Source organism: Oncorhynchus mykiss, chromosome 13 (genome assembly GCF_013265735.2).
Source record: "Oncorhynchus mykiss isolate Arlee chromosome 13, USDA_OmykA_1.1, whole genome shotgun sequence".
Classification (NCBI taxonomy): Eukaryota; Metazoa; Chordata; class Actinopteri; order Salmoniformes; family Salmonidae; genus Oncorhynchus; species Oncorhynchus mykiss.
In genome coordinates this window covers 3,520,563-3,532,706 of record NC_048577.1, presented here as the reverse complement: position 1 = coordinate 3,532,706, position 12,144 = coordinate 3,520,563, and the positions used below count along the sequence as shown (strand labels likewise).

The 12,144-nt window shown below is 43.3% G+C and overlaps 1 protein-coding gene across 2 annotated transcripts; it reads left to right on the top strand.

Moving 5' to 3' along the window:
* The first annotated feature begins 565 nt into the window (after positions 1 to 565).
* Positions 566 to 11,022, top strand: LOC110487308 (zinc finger protein 665). 2 transcript variants are annotated; one of them, XM_036942181.1, is made up of 3 exons: positions 566 to 694; positions 3,869 to 4,442; positions 8,022 to 11,022. In XM_036942181.1, exons 2-3 carry the CDS (start codon positions 3,927 to 3,929, stop codon positions 10,026 to 10,028), a joined length of 2,523 nt encoding a protein of 840 aa, XP_036798076.1. In that variant the 5' UTR covers positions 566 to 694; positions 3,869 to 3,926; the 3' UTR covers positions 10,029 to 11,022. The 2 variants fall into 2 exon arrangements, with proteins under 2 accessions (XP_036798076.1, XP_036798074.1); XM_036942179.1 differs by having other exon boundaries at positions 3,869 to 4,451.
* The last annotated feature ends 1,122 nt before the right edge of the window (positions 11,023 to 12,144 follow it).

Below are 12,144 nucleotides of genomic sequence, written 5' to 3'. Positions count from 1 at the left end.
AGCGATGAGACAAGATAGTAGCTACTAAAAACAATTGGATACCACGAAATTGGGCAGAAAAAGGGGGTAAAATAAAAAAGGTGGACTGTATAATTGATTGCGACGGTCATAAACTACACAGCACAAACTGAAAATGAATCAGAGACAATTGGCATCATTGTAAGTGCAGCTGAACGCTCTTTGGGACTTAAGAGTCCTGTCGAAGAATGTTCCGCCCTGGACTATGACTGGATGTGTTTTTTTAATGAGTCTAGTTTTGTATAGTTTTTTTTTTCATTGTGCCCCTCTAATGAGGGACTGATTTAGACCTGGGACACTTGGTGTGTGCAATTAATTATCAGGAAGAACAGCAAACCAACAGGCTCCAGACCTAGGCTTAGAGTTGAGTACCCCTGCTATAGCGTATGATGTCGTTTCCTCCACCCTCCCCCAAATTATTTTTATATTTATTTCGTTCACTACCCTGTACAGTAGGTGGCGGCAATAGACCGCCACCTACCCCTGAACAGCCACTGTTAAAAAAAACTCAGAACAAGGCTTCCTTCCCATACCGGAAATGACGGCATCAAACTGCTGCCATCAAAACAGACTGGGTTGAAAGCAAGACTTATCTAAACCATCTTTGGTCAAAAAGTAAACAAGAGAACACGTCGGAGGGAAACGTCACACAGACGATATGATTAAAAGCATCCAGGTAGATCATAAATGCACATCTAGCCAAATTATAACCGCTTTGTAGCATGGATCGCTAGCTTATCTAACTAGTTTACTGTTGTAACGTATTTGTTCAAACGTTAGCTATATCAGAACGGTTTATATAGACCTGTAAAGGCCAAAATCATACGATAAGTGTTTAAGCACGAATATAATGCAGAATGAGAAGAGCGTCACTCTTTTTTTCCTCGCGTCTACACGGATCAATGCTGGTAAAATGAATGGTTAAATTGCCAGAAAATATTTTTTGTGTATATAGTGGTTCCATCGAAATGCATGGTACAGTGTAGCTTTGGGACACAACATCGGGGGTCTGTATTGGTTGGACTCCCTGAGTTGTGCATATAGTAGTTCTGGTGGCTGGCGACGGGAAATAACCCTACCACAATATAGCCGGCTACACAAAAGCATATGTGTAATCTCTAGGAACTCTTATTTACCAGACGTAAATTGAAATGTGACTCTCACTATCAAATAAACGTCTGAATCCAAACTTTGTCCGAACCGCACCGTATTTCTGCTCTGTAGACAGTGGTAGGACGTGCGTGGTCTAATGACAACCCGCTGTCTAACTCAACATGGTGCTGTTCTGACAAAAGTTGGATACAGACGTTAAATGTGACCCTCACCATCAAATAAACGTCTGAATCCAGACTTTGTCCGAACCGCACCGTATTCCTGCTCTGTAGACAGTGGTAGGACGTGCGTGGTCTAACCCGCTGTCTAACTCAACATGGTGCTGTTCTGACAAAAGTTGGATACAGACGATAATTCGATAGAGAGGGTCACATTTAACTTTACAATCGGTAAATAGTTCCTAGAGATTATACATGCATATGCCTTTGTTGACAGAAAACGTTTTTTTGTTGTTGTTGCTGAAGCCGGCTATATTGTGGTACGTTATGTTCTGTTGCCAACCACCAGAATGATGCAGCCAATGAGTCCAACCAATACAGAAAGCTAGGTAAAGGGATAGTTCATGGAATCAAACGGGTTATCCTCATCAGCTGTGATAACCGTTGATCTCAGGCAGCTGCATAGCAGGAGATTTATCCACCAAACCTTTTTTTCTGGTCGATACTTTCTTCGTTCTTGATTAGGAGAGGCACCATTCTCTTAAATCTATGTGTCCAGTTGCAGCGAGAACGATTGGATTCACAAGATGCTCCCGTTATTAAATACACGTCGTGCTCCATGATGTATTCACCGCCATCTTTTCTATCTCTGATCTGCTCTCATTGGTCGAGCCAGGTGAGTGTCATTCAAAGTGACGCTTGATTGGTGGATTAGTTAACGAGCCAGGTGGGTGTTCACCAATCAAGCGTACACTGACCTGACTCTGATCAATGAGGGATGAGGAATAGACAAGATGGCTACGTTTACATTGTTGGATTACTTCTTGGAACAAAATATTTCATTTAATATCTAAGTGTTTTCTAAATTCAAACGTTACCCCAGCAACTGGACACATACGCGTATAAGACAACAGTGTCTCTCCTATGCTGACTAAACAGGACTTGCACATGTTGATTTTTGTACCCCTACACCAGACACGATCAGGACACGCAGGTTGAAATATGAAAACAAACTCTGAACCAATTATATTAATTTGGGGACAGGTCGAAAAGCATTTTAATCATTTATGGCATTTTAGCTAGCTAGCTTGCAGTTGCTAGCTAATTTGGCCTATTTAGTTAGCTTGCTGTTTCTAGCTCATTTGTCCTGGGATATAAACATTGGGTTGTTTATTTTTTCCCTGAAATGCACAAGGTCCTCAACTCTGACAATGAATCCACAGATAAAACGGTCAACGGAATTCCTTTCTCCTTCTTTTTCTTCTTTGGACTTTATATGGCGGTTGGCAACCAACTTTACAGCGTTACTACAACCTACCGGAGTGTGGACCTTAGTTCATCTTTCAATCAACCACGTGTGTATATGTAACGGATGTGAAACGCTAGCTTAGTTAGCGGTGGTGCGTAGTAGTTGTTCCCGCGGCTTTTGTGGAGCGATGGGTAACGATGCTTCGTGGGTGACTGTTGTTGACGTGTGCAGAGGGTTCCTGGTTCGCGCCCGGGTATGGGCGAGGGGACGGACTAAAGTTATACTGTTACATATATGCTCCTAAAAACCAATGAGGACGGGGAGGCAGGTGGTTAGAGCGTTGAGCCAGTAACCTGAAAGGTTGCCGGATCGAATCCCTGAGCTGACAAGGTTAAAAACTGTCGTTCTGCCCCCTGAACAAGTCAGTTAACCCACTGTTCCTAGGCCGTCGTTGTACATAAGAATTTGTTCTTTAACTGACTTGCAGAGTTAAATAAAGGTGAAAGGAGATTCTCGCGTCTGGTTTGGTCAGCATGTCGTCGAGCAGGAAGAAAGTATCGCCAAGGAAAGGATGATGGAAGAATCTCCTGCTGTGAAGCTGCCTGTTGTCAACTGTTATCACAGCGAATGAGGATAAACCGGTTGATGGAAGAATCTCCTGCTATGAAGCTGCCTGTTGTCAACTGTTATCACAGCGAATGAGGATAAACCGGTTGATGGAAGAATCTCCTGCTATGAAGCTGCCTGTTGTCAACTGTTATCACAGCGAATGAGGATAAACCGGTTGATGGAAGAATCTCCTGCTATGAAGCTGCCTGTTGTCAACGGTTATCACAGCGAATGAGGATAAACCGGTTGATGGAAGAATCTCCTGCTATGAAGCTGCCTGTTGTCAACGGTTATCACAGCTAATGAGGATAAACCGGTTGATTCAACTGTTCCTAGGCCCTCATTGTACATTAGAATTTGTTCTTAACTGGCTTGCCTATGTAAAATAAAGGTTAAATAAGCTAAGGTTTGTCAGTCAAATACGCTACATATTTGAAAACCAATGAAAGCCTGTGTTGATTTGGATCATAAGAATGACTGGAAGTCTAAGGAAACTGTTTCTGTAGACGTCGTCATTGCGCTAACGCTAGTTAGCATTGGCTCGCGAAACTATATCTCTTAACTGATTTCATACTGGACGGCAGAAACATAAACATGTCCATTTACCTCTGGGGAAGTAAAGAAACTCATTGCCAAAATCCTGAACTGTTCCTTTAAATATCAGCTAATGAGGACATGAAATTACAGATGAGTGTTTTGATGTATAAATCTTTTTTTACAGGTTCTCTAAAGTCCTGCCATTGACTGCATTGTCGTTGTTGCCACACGAGCAGAACAATATGAATCCACTCAGTTCAGAGAAGGAAACATTGATGGATGACATTGAACAGAGTTTATTCACTTTAACCGTGGACAATTTACGCTACCTGTGTGAACGTCATGGCAAAGATGGCTCTGAAATTAAAGGGATGAATCATCGCTTATTAAGGCGTAGAATCATGGAGGAAATGTGGGACAATACGGAGTCAATGAAATCAGAGGAGCAGGGAATGTCTTGGTTAGTCCAACTGAAAGAGGACATCAGGAGGATGCTGGAGGATGCTAGTGGGGCACCAATGAGTCCCAGCCAGTCTGATGATGATGATGATGCTGTAGACTGTGATGAAGAATGCGACAAGGAGGACAGCGATTGGTTGCCTAGCAATGGACTGAAGGCGGAACACTTGAGTTCCAGCCGATCCGATGATGACGCTGCAGACTGCGACAAAGACTCGGACGTGGAGGAAAAGGATTGGTTGGCTAGCGATGGGCTGGAGGCAGAGTCAGATCCAGAGAGGCACACTCCAGAGCAGAGAGTAAGAGAGGTGAGTATTTATTTTTCCCAGTCATAAAATGTGTGTTTCAGTCTTTCCTTGATTCCTTGTCCTCAAATCCGTTTGTTGGTCGCGAAACACACATTTTCAGATATCGCAGGTGCAGCGAAATACTTGTGTTCCCTAGCTCCAACAGTAATAATATCTGAAAAATAATTAAGAAATAAAGAAATATCAGAACGTGCAATGTCAGAGGCAGTCTTTTCCCTTCATCACCCCCAGTATATCAGAAACAACACCCCCAATATGTCAGAAATAACACCCCCAATATGTCAGAAATAACACCCCCAATATGTCAGAAATAACACCCCCAGTATGTCAGAAATAACACCCCCAATATGTCAGAAATAACACCCCCAGTATGTCAGAAATAACACCCCCAATATGTCAGAATATGTCAGAAATAACACCCCCAATATGTCAGAAATAACACCCCCAGTATGTCAGAAATAACACCCCCAATATGTCAGAATATGTCAGAAATAACACCCCCAATGTCAGAAATAATACCCCCAATATGTCAGAAATAACACCCCCAATATGTCAGAAACAACACCCCCAATATGTCAGAAACAACACCCCCAATATGTCAGAAACACCACCTCCAATATGTCAGAAATAACACCCCCAATATGTCAGAAACACCCCCAATATGTCAGAAATAACACCCCCAGTATGTCAGAAATAACACCCCCAATATGTCAGAATATGTCAGAAATAACACCACCTCCAATATGTCAGAAATAACACCCCCAATATGTCAGAAATAACACCCCCAATATGTCAGAAACACCCCCAATATGTCAGAAACAACACCCCCAATATGTCAGAAACACCACCTCCAATATGTCAGAAACAACACCCCCAGTATGTCAGAAACACCACCTCCAATATGTCAGAAATAACACCCCCAATATGTCAGAAACACCCCCAATATGTCAGAAACAACACCCCCAATATGTCAGAAACACCACCTCCAATATGTTAGAAATAACACCCCCAATATGTCAGAAATAACACCCCCAGTATGTCAGAAATAACACCCCCAATATGTCAGAAATAACACCCCCAGTATGTCAGAAATAACACCCCCAATATGTCAGAAATAACACCCCCAATATGTCAGAAATAACACCCCCAATATGTCAGAAATAACACCCCCAATATGTCAGAAATAACACCCCCAATATATCAGAAATAACACCCCCAATATGTCAGAAATAACACCCCCAGTATGTCAGAAATAACACCCCCAGTATGTCAGAAATAACACCCCCAATATGTCAGAAATAACACCCCCAATATGTCAGAAATAACACCCCCAATGTCAGAAATAATACCCCCAATATGTCAGAAATAACACCCCCAATATGTCAGAAACAACACCCCCAATATGTCAGAAACACCACCTCCAATATGTCAGAAATAACACCCCCAATATGTCAGAAACACCCCCAATATGTCAGAAACAACACCCCCAATATGTCAGAAATAACACCCCCAATATGTCAGAAATAACACCCCCAATATGTCAGAAACACCCCCAATATGTCAGAAACAACACCTCCAATATGTCAGAAATAACACCCCCAATATGTCAGAAATAACACCCCCAGTATGTCAGAAATAACACCCCCAGTATGTCAGAAATAACACCCCCAGTATGTCAGAAATAACACCCCCAGTATGTCAGAAATAACACCCCCAGTATGTCAGAAATAACACCCCCAATATGTCAGAATATGTCAGAAATAACACCCCCAGTATGTCAGAAATAACACCCCCAATATGTCAGAAATAACACCCCCAATATGTCAGAAATAACACCCCCAATATGTCAGAAACAACACCCCCAGTATGTCAGAAACACCACCTCCAATATGTCAGAAATAACACCCCCAATATGTCAGAAACAACACCCCCAATATGTCAGAAACACCACCTCCAATATGTCAGAAACACCACCTCCAATATGTCAGAAATAACACCCCCAATGTCAGAAATAATACCCCCAATATGTCAGAAATAACACCCCCAATATGTCAGAAACAACACCCCCAATATGTCAGAAACACCACCTCCAATATGTCAGAAATAACACCCCCAATATGTCAGAAACACCCCCAATATGTCAGAAACAACACCCCCAATATGTCAGAAATAACACTCCCAATATGTCAGAAACACCCCCAATATGTCAGAAACAACACCCCCAATATGTCAGAAACACCACCTCCAATATGTCAGAAATAACACCCCCAATATGTCAGAAATAACACCCCCAGTATGTCAGAAATAACACCCCCAGTATGTCAGAAATAACACCCCCAGTATGTCAGAAATAACACCCCCAGTATGTCAGAAATAACACCCCCAATATGTCAGAATATGTCAGAAATAACACCCCCAGTATGTCAGAAATAACACCCCCAATATGTCAGAAATAACACCCCCAATATGTCAGAAACAACACCCCCAGTATGTCAGAAACACCACCTCCAATATGTCAGAAATAACACCCCCAATATGTCAGAAACAACACCCCCAATATGTCAGAAACACCACCTCCAATATGTCAGAAACACCACCTCCAATATGTCAGAAATAACACCCCCAATATGTCAGAAATAACACCCCCAGTATGTCAGAAATAACACCCCCAATATGTCAGAAATAACACCCCCAGTATGTCAGAAATAACACCCCCAATATGTCAGAAATAACACCCCCAGTATGTCAGAAATAACACCCCCAATATGTCAGAATATGTCAGAAATAACACCCCCAGTATGTCAGAAATAACACCCCCAATATGTCAGAAATAACACCCCCATTATGTCAGAAATAACACCCCCAATATGTCAGAAATAACACCCCCAATATGTCAGAAATAACACCCCCAGTATGTCAGAAATAACACCCCCAGTATGTCAGAAATAACACCCCCAATATGTCAGAAATAATACCCCCAATATGTCAGGAATAACACCCCCAGTATGTCAGAAATAACACCCCCAATATGTCAGGAATAACACCCCCAGTATGTCAGAAATAACACCCCCAATATGTCAGAAATAACACCCCCAGTATGTCAGAAATAACACCCCCAATATGTCAGAAATAACACCCCCAATATGTCAGAAACAACACCCCCAATATGTCAGAAATAACACCCCCAATATGTCAGAAATAACACCCCCAGTATGTCAGAAATAACACCCCCAGTATGTCAGAAATAACACCCCCAATATGTCAGAAATAACACCCCCAGTATGTCAGAAATAACACCCCCAATATGTCAGAAATAACACCCCCAAAAATACTGCAAAGTTGTCTAGTACCTAGAAACGAGGCCACTGTGTCTGTCGGCGCCATCTTGTCCTCCTCCTTCTATAAATGTTTTGGAGGAAAAGATTCAAGGTTTCTCCTCTTTATCCTCCAATGTTTTTAATCAAGGATGAGTGGAGTCAAGGGAAAGACTTTTGAGGCCCAAAAAAATTCCTTGACAGGTAGGAGAATGTTTCCCACCCTGATTCTCTCTCTTATTTTTATGATTTCCAGAACAAGCTTCCCACGTCACCCTCCGCCCTCCTGAAGTCCCCAGGTCGTGCCTCTCCCAGTAGCGTATTACTGCTGGGTCTGAAGAGGGTGTCTGTGAGGCTGGTCGACTGCAGGAAGACACCGGGGCAGAGTACCCATATAATACACAAGACAACACAGACGGGAGAGAAACCCCACAGCTGGTCTAATGCTGAACAACACAAAACCCTCTCAGGAGACAGGCCTGGCTCCCATATCTGTGATCACTGTGGGAAGAATTTTACCACAGCAAGAAGTCTACAACTACACATACAGTATCTGAAGAGATACAGAGATAATTTGACTGGAGAGAAACCACACGTGTGCTCTACATGCGGAAAGGGATTCAGTGAGGCTGGCAGTCTTAAGAGACACCTGAGAACTCATACGGGGGAGAAACCGTACGTTTGCCATCATTGTGGGAAGGCTTGGAGTGATTCTGGAAACTTAAGGAGACACATGAGAAAAACTCACCCAGGAGAGAAGGTCGTTGTGAAGAGCGTCCTTACAGGAGAGAAACCTTACCATTGCTCCTCTGACGACTGTGGGATGAGCTTCGTTACCTCACGCAAACGCAGAGTACACCAGAGAAAACACACAAGAGAGAAGCTTCGCAGCACACCTAATGCTAAGCAACGTAAGGAACCCCTCTCAGGAGATGGCTTCCATATCTGTGATCACTGTGGGAAGAATTTTATCACAGCACGAAGTCTAAAACGACACTTACAGTACCTGAAGAGATACAGAGATAACTTGACTGGAGAGAAACCACACGTGTGCTCTACATGCGGAAAGGGATTCAGTGAGGCTGGCAGTCTTAAGAGACACCTGAGAACTCATACTGGGGAGAAACCGTACGTCTGCCATCATTGTGGGAAGAACTACAATGATTCTGGAAACTTGCAGAGACACATCAGGACTCACACAGGTGAGAAACCTTACCACTGCTCGGAATGTGGTAGGAATTTTCGTGAAAAAATAAGCCTTGTACATCACCGGGAAGTTGTTCACACAGACCACCCTCACCGCTGTGCTCACTGTATAAAGAGCTTCGTAAGTGAATCTAAACTGGAATCGCACATGCAAACCCGGCATCCACCAAATGATCCTCTGAAAAAGCCACACGTGTGCTCTGAATGTGGAAGGGGTTTCAGTGAGGCCGGTAGTCTTAAAAGACACGTGAGAATCCATACCGGGGAGAAACCATACGTCTGCCCTCGTTGCGGTAAGGATTTTACTCAATCTGGACTCTTACAGAGACACATGAGAACTCACACAGGAGAGACGCCTTACCACTGCTTGATGTGCGGGATGAAGTTTCGCCATACAATCTCGCTAAAGCAGCACCACCTGAAGAACCACAAGGGGGAGACACTGGGTCCAGTCCGTATGCACCAAGGCCCTCTTCCATGCCCCCACTGTGGGGAGAAGTTCTCTACCAAGGCTCTTCTGAAGGATCACCTGCAGAAGACCCACAACAGCCGTGTCCACTGTCCACAGTGCGACAAGACCTTCTCCACTAAAGGTAGTTTACTAGTCCACCAGAGGAAGCACACTGGAGAGAGGCCTTACCTTTGCCCTCAGTGTGGGAAGAGTTTCTCCCTGACAGGGAGTTTAAAACTTCATCTCCGGATTCATGCGGGTGAGAAACCTTACTGCTGTACTTACTGTGACAAGAGCTTCACAAGTAAGAGCCACTGCATTCTACACCTGCGAATCCACACTGGAGAGAAACCGTACCAATGCCTTGACTGCGGGAGGAGGTTTCGTGATGGGAATGTCTTGAAAAACCACCGGCGGACCCACACAGGAGAGAAACCGTTCCAGTGCCACGTGTGTGATAAAGCCTTCGCCCAGTGGAGCAGTCTGAAGAAACATCAGGACACACACAGGCTAACACAGCCTGTCTCTATCCCAAGACTCCCTAATCCCTACCTACCACCCAATCAGCATGTCCCTTATCCCTACCCATCACAGACTCAATGGTAACCTGGTTTATCACCTGTCCAATCCCTTATAGAGGGATTCCTTACGATACCCAGACAGAAAAATACCAAGATTTGGGGGAAATTCACAAAATATAATCCATAGAATAAAACATTAACACCTTCCTAATATTGAGTTGCACCCCATTTTTCCCTCAGAACATCCTCAGTTTGTTGGGACATGGACTCTACAAGGTGTGGAAAGCGTTTCCACAGGGATGCTGGCCCATGTCGACTCCAATGCTTTCCACAGTTGTGTCCAGTTGGCTGGATGTCCTTTGGGTGGTGGACCGTTCTTGATACACACAGGAAACTGTATGACAAACCCCGAAGCGTTGCAGTCCTTGACAATAGGTGTAGCCTGGCACCTATTACCTACCACACCCCGTTCAAAGGCACTTCAATCTTTTGTGCGACACTGCACTAAGATGCAGTGTCTTAGACCACTGCTCCACTTGGGAGCCCCTGAGCCCTGTTTCATAAAATGGGCTTAACTTTAAAACTAGGAGAGCTTCCACTCTGGAACCGTGATATGCTTATAGAGTATATTATGTTCAACTATATAAATATACACTGCTCCAAGGAGTGGTTCTGCAGGTGACAACCAAAGACCACTTCTCAGTTCCTATGCTTATATTATGTACAACTGGATACATATATATACACTACGTTTCAAAAGTTTGGGGTCACTTAGAAATGTCCTTTGTTTAAAAAAAAAAAAAAAAAGCACATTGTTCATTAAAATAACATCAAATGGATTGTAATGGATTCTTTAGACACGTTGAGTATCTGGAGCATCAGCATTTGTGGGTTTGATTACAGGCTCAAAATGGGCAGAAACAAATAACTTTCTTCTTAAACTCATTCTTGTCTATTCTTGATCTGAGAAATGAAGGCTATTCCATGCGAGAAATTCCCAAGAATCTGAAGATCTCGTACAACACTGTGTACTACTCCCTTCACAGAACAGCGCAAACTGGCCCTAACCAGAATAGAAAGAGGAGTGGGAGGACCCGGTGCACAACTGAGCAAGAGGACAAGTACATTAGAGTGTCTAGTTTGAGAAACAGACGCCTCACAAGTCCTCAACTGGCAGCTTCATTAAATAGTACCCGCAAAACACCAGTCACAATGTCAACAGTGAAGAGGCGACTCCGGGATGCTGGTCCTTCTAGGCAGAGTTCCTCTGTCCAGTGTCTGTGATCTTTTGCCCATCTTAATCTTTTATTTTTATTGGCCAGTCTGAGATATGGCTTTTTCTTTGCAACTCTGCCTAGAAGGCCAGCCAAAAACAAGGACATTTCTAAGTGACCCCAAACTTTTGAACTGTGATGTGTGTATGTGATGTGTGTATGTGATGTGTGTGATGTGTGTGATGTGTGTATGTGATGTGTGTGTGTGATGTGTGTGTGTGATGTGTGTATGTATGCATATATATATATATATATATATATATATATATATATATAAAAAAATTGGCAAATCACCCCCCCAATTTTTTTATTTTGTGTTGCTTTGTAGCACTTACAGATGAAACATGGAGTTTTAAATTAGGCCTGGGTAAGGCCAAAATCGAATAACTTTTGATCAGTTATTTCTCAATGATGCTTTAAGAGATGAATCTCAAACATATGTAAACAATCCTTCCTCCAAATGACCCATTCTATGGATGACATTGAGTTACAACCCCCAAAACCCCACTGGACACACACCGGTTGAATAAACGCTGTTTCTACGTCATTTCAATGAAAATCACATTGAACCAACGTGGAATAGAATTAGAATGGATGTCTGCGCCCAGTCGTTGTTGTTGTTGTTGTTGTCGTCGTCGTCGTCGTCGTTGTTGTTGTTGTTGTCTGGGTTTCATGAGGAATCACTCTCTATAGATCTGGTTACCAACTGATGCAAATAGATTGGGAGGAAGCATTTCCTGAAGTACTGGAACACTGCCTTTGACTCTGTCCAAAATGGCACACTCTGTACGGTAGAGGGCACTAATTATGACCAGAGCCTAATGCCCTACACTCTGTACGATAGAGGGCACTAATTATGACCAGAGCCTAATGCCCTACACTCTGTACGATAGAGGGCACTAATTATGACCAGAGCCTAATGCCCTA

Bases quoted from the DNA above. Each gene is read 5' to 3' on its own strand.
- LOC110487308 (XM_036942179.1), top strand. From the start codon at position 3,927: ATGAATCCACTCAGTTCAGAGAAGGAAACATTGATGGATGACATTGAA. The intron at 4,452-8,021 runs GTGAGTATTTAT...TATGATTTCCAG, and splicing joins CAGAGCAGAGAGTAAGAGAG to AACAAGCTTCCCACGTCACC.